Genomic DNA, 18,344 nt, shown 5'->3' with positions numbered 1-18,344 from the left:
TCATAGTGACAAATACCCACACATCAAGAAACAAACAAAAAACTTAACCTAATTTTACTCATCAAAGAACTAGACAAAAAACAAATAAAGCCCAATGTTAGTAAAAGGAAAGAAATAAAAAAGACCAGAGAGGAAATAAATAAAAGAGACTAAAAAGACAATAGAAAATATCAATAAAACTAAGATCTAATTCTGTAAAAAGCATGGACAAACCTTTTTCTACACTCACCAAGAAAAAAATGAGGCCTCAAAATCAAATGAATGAGAAGAGGAGATATTATAATTGACAAAACACAAAGGATCATAAGAGACTACTACGAACAGCTATAACCCAACAAATTGGACAACCTAGAAGAAAAATGGATAGAACAACTTATCGAGACTGAATCATGAATAAATAGAAAATCTGAGCAGCCCCATTACTAGTAAGGAGATTAAATCAGTAATCAGAAACACTTCCCAACAAACAAATATTCCAGGTCAGACAGCTTCACTGGGGAATTTTCTAAAACATTCAAAGAAAAATTAATACCAAGCATTCTCAAACTCTTCCATAAATATAAAAGGAGGGAATGATTCCAAGTTCACATTATAATGCCAGCATCACCCTGATACTGAAACCAGAAAAGGACACCACAAGAAAAAGAAAATTATGGCCCATGTCTCTGATGAAAATCCTCAACAAAAATCCTTACCAAAATATTCACAAAGCAAATTTCAATAACACATTGAATGGATCATACACCACGATCAAGTAGACTTTATTCCCGGGATGCAAGAAGGTTCAAAATCTGCAAATCAGTCAATGGGATAAACCACAGCAATGAATGAAGGAGAAAAATCATATGACCAATAAATGCAGAAAAAGCATTTGACAAAATTCAACATCCATTTATGATTAAAAACTCTCAACAAAATGGGCACAAAGGGAACATACCTCAGCACAATAAAGGCCATGTGTGATGGCTCCACATCTATATCATACTCAGTGGTAAAAAATGAAAGCATTTTATTTAAGATCAGGAACAAGCCACGATGCCCACTCTTGCCACTTTTATTCAACATGGTACTAGAAGTCCTAGCCAGAGCAATTAGGCAAGAAAGAGAAAGAAAAGGCATGCAGATCCAAAAAGAAGTAGTAAAATTCTATTTGCAGATGATATAATAAATACTGAATAACCTAAAGACTCCACCCCAAACACTGTTAGAATAATAACCAAATTCAGTAAAGCTGCAATATACAAAATCAAATACAAAAGTCTGTTGCATTTCTATACATTAATAATGAACTATCAGAAAGAGATATTAAGTAAACATCACACTTACAATTGTACCCCCCAAAATAAAATAAGTAGAAGTAAATTTAACCAAGCTGGTGAAAGACCTATACACTAAAAACTATAAGATATTATTAATGAAGGAAATTGAAGAAGGCACAAACAAATGGAAAGATAGTCCATGCTTATAGATAAAAAGAATTTATATTATTAAAATGTCCATATTACCTGAGGCAGTCTACGGATTCAATGCAACCCTTATCAAAACATCAAAGGCATTTTCACAGGTATAGAACAAACAAGCCCAATATGTATGGAACCATGGAGCCGCAAAAGAACCAAACTGCCAAAGCAATCTTGAGAAAGAAGAACAAAGCTGAAAGCACCATGCTGTCTAATTTCAAACTAAATCACAAAGCTATAGTAATCAAAACAGTTTGTTGTTGCCATAAAAGCAGACACAGATCAGTGGATCAGAACAGAGAATCCAGAAATACACATACATAGATGGTCAATTCATTTATGACAAAAGAGCCAAAAATAAATACCAGGGAAAGGACAGTCTCTTCAATAAATGATGTTGGCAAATTTAAGAGCCATATGCAAAAGAATAAAACTGAACTGCTACCCTACACCATACATAAAAATTAACTCAAAATGAATTAAAGACTTAAACATAAGACCTGAAATCATAAAACTCCCAGAAAAAAAACATAGGTGGTAAGCTCCTTGGCATTGGTCTTGACAATGATTTTTTGGATTTGTCACCAGAAATTTGTAAGTATCCCTTCAAAATATCAGAACGTCAAGGTATTTTAGTAAGCAAATAAAAATAAACTTGATTTGTTTGGAAGAATACAAATCAAATTTTCAGTCACTGATAAACATACTCACCCATAGGTTACTCCAGCAATGCTGCACTTCTTGAAGTTCATGATATTGCAGGTAAGAGTTCCGGTTTTGTCAGAAAACAGGTATTTAACCTAAAATCAAAGAATAAGAAAAAAATATGTACATCAAAGATGTAATACAATGCAAAAACCAATAAAGTCTTTATTCTATGTTTTTCAAATCTGTATAAATTTTTAAAGGTAAATTTCTTTCAAAGCAAAATATATTTAGAATTGCATGCATATTACATATAATTTTGTTATTATATATTATAAATTAATATATGTTAATGCTTAGACCACTTGAAAACCTTTTCAATAACCAATTCTAGAGTCTGATTGTGTGGAAACGTGCAATGAAGACTCAGGAACAGCCTGGAGGTGTTTTAGATCTACAAGCATTGAGCACTAAGTCCATCCAGAAGGCATCTCAAAGACACGTATCATCCTTCAAGATAGTCCCCTGATCTCTTCTAATGCCCAATATGTCAAGACAGCAAGCTCACACATTGACTACCTCAAAATATTTTTTAAGACTCTATATTCTGACTGGATTAAGAAGGCATATCCTGAAAATGGCACAAAACAAACACCACGCTTCTGAATGACTTTCACCACTAAGATTACATAAAGGTGGCACGAGACTGCTGTAGATTATATAACTTCCCATATTCAAAGTTTGGCGATTTAATACAATAAGCTCTCAATATACAAAGGTAAAAAATTTCTGTAGGAGGCCAACAAGCCAACCACTTCGACACAAGCACATGCGACAGGGACAAGCTCCCAACATAGGCTTGCTGCGAGGCCCGTGTCCTCCCAGGTGCCACTGGGAAGAGGGAAGGGAGCTCAGGAGGGGAGAGTTGGGTTCGGGCTCTGCATACCAACTAGTCCTGTGGACTCTGGGGAGATCACCTCGTCCTTCCTGGCCTCAGCTTCCACATCTAAGAAAAAATGGTTTGCCCAGAAGATATGTAACATTCTGGGAAATTATATTATGGATTGGTAAGAAGGTAGTGATTAACAGAATTACTTCCACTAAAAATTCTTGTTTCTCAGTAGTTTTCTAAAGAGGGATCGATCATAACTGTTGCTGGATGCAGACGGAGTCCAAGGGCCCCAAAGGGAAGCCACCTTTTACTGTCGTATGAAAGAGGGATTAATAACATGAATTATACTCTGTACTTTTTCTTCATTATTTTTAAAGCAACCAGAGGGCCCTTAAGAAAGATTCTTTCCTAAAGAAAGATTATTAACACTCCTAAAAAGTCAAATATTACACAGAAATATAAAATTAGTACACTATGGGTAATTAAGACTTCAACTATACATAAAGTTTCTATGTAAGTTTTCTATGCAGTAAATCTAGAGGTATAAAACATTCCGTAGAATCAGCCTTCTAAGAAAGTGTTTCTGAATTGTTTTCATTTTTATATTTGTTTTTATTTTTTTATTCCTCACTCAAGGATATGTTTATTGATTTTTGAGGAACAGAAAGGGGGAGAGAGAGAGAGAGAGACATTGATATGAGCAAGAAATATTGATTGGTTGCCTTCTGTATGCGCTCCAACAGGGGATTGAACCTGCAGCCTAGGTATGTGCCCTAAGAGGGACTTAAACACCCAACCTTTGGTTGTGTAGGATGACGCTCCAACCAAGAGAGCCACCCAGCCAGGGCTTGCCTTGCTGTTAAAAATTTTAAATTTAAATCAAAATATTAAAAATTTAAAAATGATAAAAAATTTGAAGATTTGCTATCTCTCTGTCTTCTGAATTTTAACTTACCCTTTAAGTTCCAATTCAAAACTACTTCCCCATGCAATTCTACTTCTGGATATTTATCTGAAGAAATCCAAAACCAACCTGAAGACATATATGGACCCCAATGTTCATGCAGCATTATTTACAATAGGAAAGACATGGAAGCGACCTAAGTGTCCATCAACAGAAAAAAAGATGTGGTACATATATACAAAGAAATATTGCTCAGCCATAAAAAAAGAAATTGTGCCATTTGTGACAACATGGATGGACCTAGAAGCTATTATGCTAAGTGAAATTAGACAGAGAAAGACAAATACCATATGATTTCATTAATATGTTGAATCTAAAGAATAAAATAAAGGAACAAACAAAACAAAAACAAACTCCTAAATAAAGATAACAAGTTGATGGTCACCAGATGGCAGGTTGGTGGGGTGGATGGGAGAAAAGGTGAGGGAATCAAGAAGTACAAATGGACAGCTACAGAGGAGTCACGGGGATGTGAAGTACAGCGTGGGGCACCTAGTCAGTAATACTGCAATAACTATGCGTGACTTGGGGGGCGATGACTTTGTAAATTATGTAAACGTCTAATCACTATGTTGGACACCAAAAACTACTATAATATTAAATGTCGAATGTAATTGAAAAAAATTTTTTAAGATTTTATTTATTTATTTATTTTTAGAGAGAAGGAAAGGGAGGGAGAAAGAGAGTTAGAGAAACATCAATGTGTGTTTCTCACGTGGCCACCACTGGGGACCTGGCCTGCAACCCAGGCATGTGCCCTGACTGGGTATCAAACCGGCAACCCTTTGGTTTGCAGCCTGTGCTCAATCCACTGAGCTACACCAGCCAGGGCCAATTAAAAATTTATTAAATTCTTCCCTATGCAAATGTCCCCATATACCCAGTAAGGATGAGTAATGTCATTCTGGTGCTTCCTGAGGACTTTCAACCCCTCAGTTATCCAGGTCTAGTTCAATGCACCCGAGAACAATGGCATCCTGAGCACTGTGCAGAAGAACCAAAGACTTTGTCTCAGGTATACCCATACCTCTAACTGGGTTGAAAGAGGGAAAAAGATGGTAATATATTTATCACTATAACATCTCTTATTTTATTGTGTTTATGTTTGGAAAGATTGTTATGAGAAAATAGAAAAGAGATGAATTAACTTTACCTGGAAAGCTGGAAAAGAATTTGAGGGAGACAAATTTAGTCTGATATATATAGCAATCACCTCATTGGGTGGTTGGGAAGATTAAATAAGATGTTTAAAATGAAATTATAATCCTTAATTGCAGTGTATTCAACAGAGGTCATTCCTTGTAGTAAATTCAATGTAAGAGTTGTTCTCCTAATGCAGAGAACAACTCAGTAAAGTAATTGGGGTTCATGAGTGATGGTGAAAATGATACTGGTTCCCTGAAATATTTCAGAAACAAAACCTGGAACATGTAAGAGATTTGATGGATACATGTCTTTCATATTAGCTCCCATAAGTTTTGTAGGGTTAGAGAATATCTGAGTATCTTAACCATCATATTCCCTACCATTGGCTCCCGACAAACAATTTTAGGAGTCTAAAAAATATTATACCATATTTTTGTACTAAATGTTTTGCAGGTACCTCCTAAATGATAAGATAGATCCATGTCTCAAAATGTAATCTGAAACTAATTAACATTTCTGTTCAATGACACTCTCAAATACTATATAGCTCCTCAAACATTAAAACCACATTCATAGAGAAGTATTTTTGCAAAAATCTCTCCATGGTTCATCTAATGGTCTTCCCACATGTTCATGGTGCCATCACTGAAGTTCCCAGAGAGGCTCTCACCTGGCCGAGCTCTTCATTCAGGTTTGAAGTCCTGGCCATCGCAGGGGTGTCGTTTCCAGGATAATACATATCTGTGTCCTGAGAGTGAGAAGAAGGGTCACTTCAGAAAATATGTATTATTAAACCTTCATTTAGATTAAAAATGAGTATGTAAGTGCTCATTTTAAATTTGAGGGTGAAAATACAGTGGCAATTAGTGTACAGAAACACTGATCTAAGGAGAAAATGTGGTATTTATTGATATATGCAGAAGATTTGGTTTCAAGATGAGCAATTCATGACCTAGACAAACTCATGTTCCTGATCTCAGCCAGTATGTCCCTCACAGGATTATTATGAAGATTAAATAAAAGTGCACATGACCCCTTTACCCTTTTCAAATATCTGATGACAAAAGTAGACCTGCCTGGGAGTGGTGAACATACAGCGTAATACACAGATGATGTGCTATAGAATCGTATACTTGAAACCTACATAATTTTATTAACCAGTGTCGCTTTATTATTATGAAAAGTAATAAAAGTACATGAAAGCACCTGGTCTACATATACAGGATGCTGAAGTCAAGTGCTTAATGACAACAGTAGTTCCTTAAAAGTTCCACTTCCATTCTTAACAATGGAATCCACAGTACAATGTCACCATGAATTGTGATATATAATAAACAGTGATACAGACACACCTAAGAGACTTTCTTCAGCACTAATTAGACTTCAAAAGCATCGCCAGCAGTTGCAGCCACTTCATCCCTGCTCACCAGAAGACAAGCATCTGTTAAGCATCCTGCCTCCACTTTCTCACTTTATCCTCACAAGAATCCCTTGAATATGTATGACGGTCTCCCCAGCCCCCATTTCATACACCAGGAAGCTGAGATGTTAGGTAACTGGTCACTGCTATCACTGGCTCAGGGACACCTTTGTCAGAAATCCCTAGCCACTTCTCTGGCCCTTACCTTCCAGAAAATCATAAATTAACTATATTATTCCTTTTCTGGGAGCTCAATCCAATGGCTAAGGCTCTGAGAGAGTATTAGAAAATTGTGGTTGACATTTCTGCAGGAGCTCAACTTGTAAACTCTGCTGTAATACTCACCCAGTTTATAAAAAGGGCTTGAGTGTATTTCACAACCTCAAGAGTCACCAGTAAACTGATGGGAATAAGGTTATTGTACAAGATGATGAACGTCAACAAGTTATATCCAAAATTATCCGAGGTCGTGTCTGTGGAAGAAAACCAGAACATCTGTGTATTGCTTTAGTTAGTTTCCATCATTTCCTTGTATTTTATTGTTTTGAAACTGTTCCAATAGATGCTCACAAAAAATATATTGGCTTATGCATACATTTAGAGATTCAAGTTAAAAGCTATCGAGCACCTGCTACATGGAATCAACTGTGAATACAAAGACTATTCCAATAAAGAGCTGGCTTCTAATAGGAGGTTGTGGTGCAGGAGAGTAGACAGAGGCAAACATGCCCCTCCGTGTGGGCAGGCATCAGACACATCTGTTAAAGAGATGTTCACAGGGCATTGCAGAAACAGGACAGATTTTTTTAATGGAAAATCATGGTCAACTGAAGGCCATCCAGAAGAAGAGAGACGTCAGTCAAGTTCTGGAGGACAGAGAGAAAACAGCCAACTACAAAGGATGTAAAGAAGAGGCAGGCATTTGAAATTGTTGTAAGGAATATCCACAACTCTTTAAGGCATAGGTATCTTTGGGACATTCCAAAGAATTGGTAAAATGGAAAAGAAAAGTATGAATAGGAAAACAGGTGAAAAGAGGGAGTTAGGCAAGGTGCCTTGAGTCCATTTACTGAAGATAAGAGAAGGAATGTCTTGTTGAAACAAGGGATGAAAGGGATGAAACCCAAAGCAGCGTCAGGATCGGCTTGGAGAGGAGGAGGGTCCAGCAGAGGGAAAGGAGGTACCAGCCTGTGCCTATCAAAAAGGGGAAGTTCTTTGAAGTGAGTGAAAACTCCAACAGTGACAGTGCAAATGTGAAGCTTGATGGCACTCACCAGAGCTATTCAGACTCTATATGAATAACCAAGTAGCGAGTGTATGGGTGGGACCAAAAGACCATTCTGCCGCTGTACATCTGCAACTAGTACTGAAGTCTGACATTATCTGAGCCACTCAAACACTAGTTTCCACGAAGCCTGTACACCAAGTCAGTGTCGATGTTGTTTACTTACCCAGAGCCACTCAAACACTAGTTTCCACGAAGCCTGTACACCAAGTCAGTGTCGATGTTGTTTACTTACCCAAACCATATTTCATGAACTAACTATGCAAAGTATCTTCACATTTGAAGCTAGACACATAACACAGTCCAACTTCAAGTTTTAAAAGCCAAAACCAAGGGATTTAAGTCTAAGCTACAACTGAAGTCCTAGTCACATTTCCTACATTTGTAAAGGGAGAACAAGAGTTTCCCCAGGCAGTTCAAAGTGCACAGGAGACAATAAAAGGAAAAAATGTTTCCATCAGTTGAACTAAAATGTCCTGAAAGATGGAAATAACAATAACTCCAAGATAATATCCCAAAATTTTAAAATTAAAATTTATTATTGAAAAAGGATTTATCATGAAATTTTTTTTTGTTCTGAAATTGCTGTGTAAGGAGACTGGTGAATCTTCTCCAAAAAAATAAAGCAATAAAACCCAACAAAATTGTCCAAACATTTAAAGTGCTTAGAAACTGATGATAGAGTACATAAAACATTTGAAAGCATGCGTTAAAGAAAATTGACTCAATCTTGGTAAGTGGAAACCTTTGACATTTATTTTTTATTTTATTTATTTATTAATATATTTTATTGATTATGCCATTACAGTAGTCCCATTTCTCCCCACTTCATTCCCCCTCACCCTGCACACCTCCTCCCCCACCACTCCCCCCTTTAGTTTATGTCCACGTGTCACAAGTTCTTTAGATTCTATATTTCCCATACTATTCTTGCCCTCCTCCCTATCTATTTTCTACCTACCATCTATGCTACTTATTCTCTGTATGACCAAACAGAAAACAATGAAGAAACAAGAATTTAAAAAAATTAAGAGAGGCTTAGGAACCTCCAGGACATCTTTAATTGTTCCAACATCCAAATCATAGGAGTACCAGAAGGGGAAGAGGAAGAGCGAGAAATAGAAAACGTATTTGAACAAATAATAAAAGAGAACTTCCTCAATCTGGCAAAGGAAATAGACTTCCAGGAAGTCCAAGAAGCTCAGAGTCCCAAAAAAGAAGGACCCAAGGAGGAACACACCAAGGAACATCACAATTACATTACCCAAGATTAAAATGAAGGAGAGAATCCTAGAAGCAGCAAGAGATAAGGGGACAGTCGCCTACAAAGGAGTTCCCATCAGACTGTCAGCTGATTTCTCAAAAGAGACCTTACAGGCAAGAAGGAGCTGGAAAGAAGTATTCCAAGTCATGAAATCCAAAGACCTACAGCCAAGATTGCTCTATCTAGCACAGCTTTCATTTAGAATGGAAGGGCAGATATAGTGCTTCTCAGATAAGGTCAAGTTCAAGTTCATCATCACCAAGCCCTTATTATATGAAATGTTAAAGGGACTTATGTAAGAAAAAGAAGATGAAAAATATGAACAGTGAAAAGACAGCAAACTCACAGTTATTAACAACCACACCTAAAACAAAAGCAAACTAAAAGGATAGCTAGATCAGGAGCGGAACCACAGAAATGGAAGGGGGGAGAAGGCCTTTGACATTTAATTCAAAGGCAGCTTCTCCTTCTTTCCCTAACATCCAGGTTACTTGAGTTCTGTTCTGGGAGGGTGTTTGGGGCAGGCCTTGAGGAATAGCAGCTCTCATCTTCTCCCTCCCTAGCTCTTGTCACATAAATCTACCTGGGAGAAGGGCAGGCTGCTACCACAAGGCAGGTGGTCAGGATAGGGACAGCCTAAGGGAGTTAACATTATTTGGAGCACAACATAAAAAAAGCCATCCCCAGGGCACTGTCAGAAACGATGGGATTTCTAGTGGCTAATAATCAGGGAAGACAAATATCTCACAATATTGGTAGGGACAAACAAAACAGTAGATCAGCCAGAAACGAAGCAGGAAGATCCATGGAAAACATGGCCAAAGAAACCTTGCTAAGATTATACTCAACCCTGGTGGCTACAAGTTCACATCCACACACAAGGCTGCATACACTCAGGAGGAACCAGGGAGGGTACTTGTAAATTAGTAGTCCCTGACTGAAGGTGGGTCAGACTTTAAATTCCCCAAACATTAAAAGCATTTCCCAAGTCACACGCAGATCAAAGAACAAAAGGGTTTTAAGCACAACCTCTCACCAATCACCAGCTGACCACTAAAGGTATGTGGATCCCCAGGAATTCAGCTTAAAAATAAAAACAAGGAGAGGACTGACTATTAATGAGGATAGAGTTTATTTCTGAGATATCAAAAAATGCTGTAAATTTAGGTAGGGGTGAGGGCAGCCCAATTCTGTGAATGTACAGTTGACCCTTGAACAACATGAGTTTGAACTGCGTGGGTCCACTTACATGCGGACTTTTTTCAACAAATACCTACACTATTTTACTACACCGTTTTCCATCTGCAGTTGGGGATTTGCAAATATGAAGGGTCGACTGTATGGGTTGATCCATGCCATTTTACACAGGGGACTCAGCATCCATGGATTTTTATATCTATGGGGTCCTGGAACCAATCCTGTGCGGATATGAGAGCAAACTAAGTTGTAGGGGAATCAAAAGTTATACACGGATTTTTTTTTCTGTGAGGGGGGTCAGCACTCCTAGTCCCTACATTGTTCAAGGGTCAGGTGTACTAAAAATAACTACAGACCTTAAACTATATCTTTTAAAAGAATTACAAGGTAAATAATGGAAAACTGAGCAGTAATATCAGAGGATATACACTGCAGGATAAAACAATTTCGTAGAATGAGTTTAGGCAGGTCATTAAAAAAATAAACAAAAAACAGCAACAACAAGCTCCAGGAGAAAGAAGAAAACAGAATCCAGAGTTTCTGCAATAGAATATCTAAAATACCCAGTTTTCAACAGCAATTGCAAACAACCAAAAAAGACAAGAAAGGAAAAAGACAAGGAAAAAGACAAGAGCAGAAACTGCTTTTGAGGGTAGTAGCTCAAATGATAGACCAAAGGCTTCAAAGCAGTTATTATAAATCTATTCAAAGATCTAAAGGAAACTGTTTAAAAAATTAAAGTATGATGACAATGACTGATTAATTAGAGAATATAAATAAATAGATACAAGTTTAAAAAGAACACAACAAATGGAAATTCTGGAATTGAAAGATACAATAATTAAAAAAATTTGAAAATCACTACTGGAACTCAACAGTAGATTTGAGCTGGCAGGAAATGGAGCAGATGAACCTGAATACGGGTCAATAAAGATGATCTGATCTAAAAAATAAAAAAGAAATCAAGTAAAATTAACAGAGCCTCACAACCTGTTAGGATACATCAGTGAACTAACATATAAATAATGGAAGTACAAAAAGGANTCTATTCAAAGATCTAAAGGAAACTGTTTAAAAAATTAAAGTATGATGACAATGACTGATTAATTAGAGAATATAAATAAATAGATACAAGTTTAAAAAGAACACAACAAATGGAAATTCTGGAATTGAAAGATACAATAATTTAAAAATTTTGAAAATCACTACTGGAGCTCAACAGTAGATTTGAGCTAGCAGGAAACGGAGCAGATGAACCTGAATACGGGTCAATAAAGATGATCTGATCTAAAAAATAAAAAAGAAATCAAGTAAAATTAAAAGAGCCTCACAACCTGTTAGGATACATCAGTGAACTAACATATAAATAATGGAAGTACAAAAAGGAAAGCCAAGTAAGGGTATGGCAGAAACAACAAATAATAGCTAAATATCACCAAATTTGATGAAAAATATGAACATATATACCCCAAAACTCAATAAATTCCAAAGAGAATCAACTCAAAATTACTGAAAACCAAAGACAATTTTGAAAATGGCAACAGAAAAATGACTCCCTATACAAGAGAAAACGCACTAACAACAACTGGCTTCCCATCAGTACAATGGAGACCAGAAGCTAATGGAACAGCATATTCAAACTACTGGGGAAAAAAAGACTGTCAACCAAGAATTCTACATAAATTCTGTGTCTTTTTTTATTTAGAGGTTGTCTATGTTATTTTATTTTCATCTTTATTGTATTTTTTCCATTACCATTCATAACTCCCTCCCCCAGCAATCACTGCACTGCTGTCCATGACCATGAATCCTTTCTCCTTTCTCCTCCATCCCTCCATTCCCTCACCTCCCCACCACTAGCGGTCATCTGCTCTCCATCTAGGAGTCTCTCCCCATTTTCCACGTTAGTTCAGTTTGTTCATTAGACTCCACAGATGAGTGAAATCATATGGTACTTGTCTTTCTCTGACTGACTTATTTTACTTAGCTTAATGTTCTCGAGGTATCAGCACAACTACTCTTCAAAGGCAAAAATGAAATTAAGACATTTCAAGACAAAAGCTAAGAAAATTTGTTGCTACCTAAACTGCTTTCTGTAATAAATACTAAAGAAAATTCTCCAAGACGAAAGGGAACAACAGAGGCGGTAATTAAATCCACAAAAAGAAACAACGGGCAGCAGTACAGGTGATTTTATAGGTACTTAGACAATATAAGGGCAGACTTTTATCCTTTCTTTTGGATTTAAAGTAAAAATGGCACAAATTATTATAAAATGATATTATTAGACTTACATACAGATGTAATATATATGAGAACACAAAGGAGTGACGAAAGAATGAAGCCACATGAAGCAAAGAAACAACATAAGCTGGTAACTCAAATCCACAGGAAGAAATGAAGTAAGTAGGTTAATGTAAAACAACTCTATAAGCTTACTTCTTGTTGCTTTTTGTTTCTTTATAAGACATGATTGTATAAATCACTAATTACAACACTATTCTAGATAGATGCGATATATGATAAAAATATCATACAGCAGGGGAGAAGATGGATCTATATTAGAGGAAATTGTCTATATTGTACCAAAACTAAATTGTTATTAATCTGAAGGAGAGGCTCATAATTAAGACATACATTGTAATCCTAGAGCAACCACTAAGAAAAGAACTTTTAATTATAGTTAAAAATAATCCCTTGAATATAAAACAATCCTCAAATATATCTATCTTTACTTCATCACATGACTCCTAATCTTTCAATTCTCCTTGAAAGGCTGGCATTATACAGAGTAGCCAAAGGGCAGAGAAATATGGATGGCCACCACACGTAAGCCGCGCATGGAAGGGTTTTCCAAAAAATGTTTTGTCCTCCTTCAACAAACAACCCACCTAGACACTTACCCATCTTCTTGATGTACCAGTTCTTTCCACCTTGAGACCCATTCCAGTATAGGGCCCCTGCTGAGCTCACCAAGGCCATGACCAAGAGGATGCCAAACAACACCAGGATCTGCACATTGGTCACTTTCTCAACATTTGATCTCTTAAGAGGAGCTTTGGTGGAATTCTGTACAAAAGCATTTAAAATCAGTAAGATTGACACAGACTCAGGGGCAAGGAGTGGGGAGAAAAAAAAGGTAAGTTACCTAAATTCAACAAATAAAAATAAAAAGCTATTGTTGCCAAATAACCAGTGAAATTAAAAAGTGGACCATACTCCTGAATCAGCAGCTAGTTTTAAATAAAGATGACAGAAGACACATTCCGCCTTGTTAAAAAACACATTTCAACTCTACTGGATTCAACCTGTACTTCTTATAATCACGATTTAGCATAAAATTAGCTACTTGCATTATCTTTGAACACAACAGGTTCCAACTCATTTAAGTCCAATGTAAAAGAAATCAGAATATTTCTAATTCAAGAAAAACTGAAAGAATCTATATCCTAAAAATCTAGAGAGAATCTTCAAAGTAATAATTAGGTCTACAATCAATATACAAAGATAGATTTGAAAGTACACATTTATTGAAAAAAAGACATATGAATACATACACATTAATAATGCAAAACAGAACATCAATAGGTATCAAAATAAATGGATGGACAAATAATTCACTTGGAAAACTGAACAAGAAACAAGCAATGAAAGTCAGGAAAGCTCTAGTGGCCAGAAGAGATCCGAATGGAGTCCCAAATCATAAACAGAATGCAAACTGGAAGGTAGAACAAAAGCAGAAAGATAACCTAACATCTATAAGTGTGCGTGGCCAGATCTCTCACCACTGGTGGGGAAACCAGCCCAGTGAGACAGAGGCTAGTGCTGGGAAGTGAGTCTAGAAATACTCATTAACGCCGAATTCAAGGCCCACTTCACATTAGGTGGGAAACTTGGGACTATATCCTCTTGGCAGTGGAAAAGTAAGTAAAACTGTTTGTACTAGACAGTTAGGCACTTAAAGTCATTTCATTAAAAGTTTCCTGAAGGTGATTGTGGTGGGCAGAATAATGACTCTCCCCCAGTGACAGCTGTACCTCTAGTACCTGGATGCTACGAACATGTTACTTTCGGTGGTAAAAGGGACTTTGTAGGTGTGATTAAATTAAGGCCCTTGATTGGGGAGGTTATATTGCATTATCTGAGTGGACCCAATTTAATCAGTAATGACACGGGTCCTTGACCAGGCGGTGTAACTGCAGAAGCATGGTCACAGAGATGCAACACTTGGCTTTGAAAATGAGGGAAGGCGGTCCTGAGCCAAGGAATTCGGGCAGCCTTTGGAAAGACTGGAGAAGGCAAGAAAGATTCTTCTCTAGAGCCTCCCGAGTGTTCTACAGAAAGAAACGCTGCCCTGTGGACACTTGATATCAGACTTCCAACCTACAGAACTGTAACATCACAACTTTGAGTTGTGTAGGGGGGAGATGAGCATAGGAGCTTAGGTCTGCAGGCCTCTTACCATGAGCCATGAGCCTGTCTCTTTAGAGACAACACTGATTTGCAGAGATCAACTGATTTGAAAGCTTATAAGACACTAAGAAGCCATAAAAATGGTGCCTTATCCATACATAAGTCAGCAAGCACTCTGCCCTGTTCTCCATTTATCTGAACATGAACACAACTAAGATGAAAATATCTCTGAAAAGGAAAGGGCAAATAAAGTCACAATTTGATAATAAAATTAAGATGAAAATAGAAGGCAATTTCTCAGTTCCGCAGAAAAACTCGTGCCGTGGCATCTCTGAAAGGATCTGAATTCTGTCGCCAAGCCCAGCAACGCTACTCTCACGGCCAAGGCTTTCCATGGGGTGGGAGTCGGGAGAGCCAGACTGGCAGTTTTGAAAAGCTAAGTCCAGTCACTGTCTTAACAGCACAACAGCACCTTCCTTGATATACCCTTTTCTCCCTGTCATTCTAGCTTTCTAAATTATTTGCCCTTGACAGACTTTTTAAAAATTCCTCTAAAATCTAAATGAAAATCCATTAGTAAAAGCTGCCCTACCGTCAATCAAATGCCATCTAAAGGTTGACGAGGATGACACATCACCTCTGGCCTCAGGTCAAGAGCCAAGGAACCAGTTCCAAGCCTGCCCATCCCAGTCTTTTAAAACTAGGGATGACCTTATCATTTTAAGTAAACATTCGTTGGAGGTACAGGCAGAAAAAATTACAATAAACATCATTTCTGTGACTTTATTCACTTGTGAACTTCTGATCTTTTCCAGCAGTTAAATCCTGGCCAGTTAACGGAGGTGGGAAAAGTTATATTTCATGCAACACAAGAGCCCAAAACTTCAGGCTTCAACACATGCGCTTGGTGAAAAGCTGAGCTGTCTTTACTCATTTCCATCTGTCAACTTTTGAGGAGGAGCTTGTCGTGTGAAATTCCAACTAGCATCATAAGTTCTGTAAAATTCTTAGGAAGCACTGAACAACAGAGCTCTTAATGGCAACAGGCCAAAATGTCATCTTCTGTCAAAGTTTACATCTGACCTGAATTTTACATATTTCATTTCCTCCTAAGAAAGCAGGCAGAGGAATATGAGCTAGAATGTGAGCTCAGGGACCAGACTGCCAAGTTTTGAAACAAAGCTCTCTCTCTGCCCGGGTGTACGACTTTGGCAACACACTTAGACACTTTGATTCTCAGTGTCCTCATCTAAAAGATGGAAATAACAGTACCTTCCTCACGGAGCCATTCTGAGGGAGAAATGAGGGAGAAATACAAGCAAACTACTTAGTACATCGGACACTAAGTATTTGCTGTGATTTCTGTGATAATATCTCTTTCCCATTAAATCAGCCAAGAGAAGCAGTAGACACTGAGATATTTCTACCTGTAACTACGCTCAACATGAAGCAAGGGAAATTTGAAGAGTGGAAGGCATTGAGAGGAGAGTTTGAAAGACAAATAGAAGAGCCCTAAAGCAATCGCACGTCTCCTCTGTGGTCCAGCAGCACAAGTCCAGGGGAAACATGTTATCTCCCTACCAGAATGGCTTCCAGCTATGTGCGTATATCCGATTCCTCATGAAAACTCATCATTTTTCTGTTATTTCAGCCCTGAAGTCACAGCGATCGACTCTACCACGGACACTCCTGGGGCTTTCCATTATTCCGCACTCAGTCAACATGTCACAGGCCTTAGAGGTTTATCACATCTGGGTGCAAGGAAAGGTGCCCATCACACTCACAGCACGCAGATTCATAAGGTGACTTAGGGCACACCTTGCTGACTGAAGAGATGATGGGTTCATTTTAAGCGTAACAATGATCTCACACACCTCCACTACAAAGCTGTATTGCTAATATATGATCCAGAAAAACAGTGACAGCCTGAGAAAACAACCAGTGTAATTTGGTTGTTTGCGGGAATCTTAAAGAATGACTACATTTGTCATACGCACAGTCTGAAGACTAGACTTGGGGCCCTGCACAAATTCAAACTCTTGTGATCTCTTTGTCACTTCATAGAAAAACAGAAGTGACCTACGATTAGTGGAGCTCCAAAAGTGTCAGACAGTAGACACTGGCACTGACTCAGAAAGTTAGAAAACACGCAGTAGGCAGCAAAGCACTATTTATCAACATAGTCTTCACATACAGGAGGCTCAGAACAACCAAACCTATCACTAGCAAGCACCTGTGAGTGAGTGAGAACCTAGCAGGGAGGATGGATGGAGCACGTGTCAGACATACTGAATAAGGGTCATCCAAGAGCTGCCTGTCAGCATTCAGCAGACATTCACTGTTTGGCTGCATGGACCCCCTCTCTCACACACACTCACTGCGACCATTCCACCACACCGGGCCCTGCCATTCCAGGATCAACAGTGCCCTACATCCTCGCCCTCTTTCCGAAGCTGTTCTGCCCCTGCCTTACCCAGTGGAGGGCACCCTTTCCTGAAGGCCCTGCAAGCAGAGGATACGCCAGTGAAGACTCACATTCTTCAGAATCTCAAGAGAATATTACTGAATGTACATGTGGGACCCAATAACACTGCTGACATTTTACTCCTCTAATACCATGTTAAAAACCCACTTGTAAAATTCATGCCATTCCACGACACTACCTTCCGCCTCTTCCCTCAGCAAATCCACCCATCTCTCAGACCCTTCACTCCTTCAAGATTGGAGCAATTGGCTTACGGCACCCATCTGTACCCCAGTTTTGGCACGGTGCGATCCTCAAAGCCGCAGCACTCACCCATCAAATGGTGGAGCCTCTGTCCTTTACTCCTCGACATCAAACGCCCTCCAACAGCTGTACCCTTAGCTTCCTACTCCCACGGTTCACTCCCAGCTCTCCCCGTTCTACACACCCTCCACCCTAGAAACTCAGAGACAACACCCTACGCACTGATCAGCTGTCCCCCAGCAACTCTAACAATCTTCAACTTCAGTGAGTCTCTCAATCCTTCTACTTCCCCCCATTTCCTGCCTCTGTCTCAGCTCCGTTACTCAGCTGGTGTGGACACTCGAGTCTCTAGCTTCCTCTGTTCTAACAAGTATTTAACTCATTTGACCTCTAAGAGTAGACCAACACAATAGCCTCCCTTCTCCAACTCTACACCTCAAATATGCCTCTTGGTATCATTCTTAGTAGCTAGCCAGCTGATGCCCCTGAACCTGGGTTGGCTGACCCTTCGGTATACATCACGCACTCTGTAATGGTACCCGTTACATCCTAACTCCCTGCTAGTCCTAAGTGCATGTGGTTACCAGGGCCAAGGTTGGGCCTTTCACTATTGTATCCATTCAGCTTGGCACAAGACACAGTGTGCAGTGGTCACTGGACATTTTTAAGTTAATAATATAGTTAAGTATGTGCTTTAGAAATGATACAAAAAAGTCCTACAAGATGCAAAGCCAATCCTCATTAATAGCTACCATTAGGAAAATAAGATAGCCAAGTGATACTAATGAAATATAAGAAGTGACACATAGGGACACTAATTGCTGTTGAATTTCAACACAGTCTAGCAAAATGTGTCCAAATATATATGTGGTCTGCAAATTCACAGCTAATAATACTAAAAATATTAACAGGAAGAAGGAGCAACATCAT

At 38.4% G+C, this 18,344-nt stretch overlaps 1 protein-coding gene across 3 annotated transcripts in view; it reads right to left on the bottom strand.

The window, feature by feature from the left end:
• Positions 1-18,344, bottom strand: part of ATP8A2 (ATPase phospholipid transporting 8A2) — a 562,260-nt gene that overhangs the window by 407,424 nt on the left and 136,492 nt on the right. For all 3 annotated transcript variants that reach the window (XM_037058854.1, XM_037058855.1, XM_037058856.1), the window contains 4 exons: positions 13,177-13,342; positions 6,873-7,000; positions 5,778-5,855; positions 2,172-2,260 (listed from right to left, as the gene is read on the bottom strand). In XM_037058854.1, coding sequence (XP_036914749.1) covers positions 2,172-2,260; positions 5,778-5,855; positions 6,873-7,000; positions 13,177-13,342 — 461 coding nt within the window. The remainder of the gene's footprint in view (positions 1-2,171; positions 2,261-5,777; positions 5,856-6,872; positions 7,001-13,176; positions 13,343-18,344) is intronic.

This window comes from Sturnira hondurensis, unplaced genomic scaffold (assembly GCF_014824575.4).
Source record: "Sturnira hondurensis isolate 20B ecotype Veracruz unplaced genomic scaffold, ASM1482457v3 Scaffold0010428, whole genome shotgun sequence".
Lineage (NCBI taxonomy): Eukaryota > Metazoa > Chordata > Mammalia > Chiroptera > Phyllostomidae > Sturnira > Sturnira hondurensis.
Note: the sequence above shows the minus strand (reverse complement) of the source record. Positions and strands in the feature narration are given on the sequence as shown.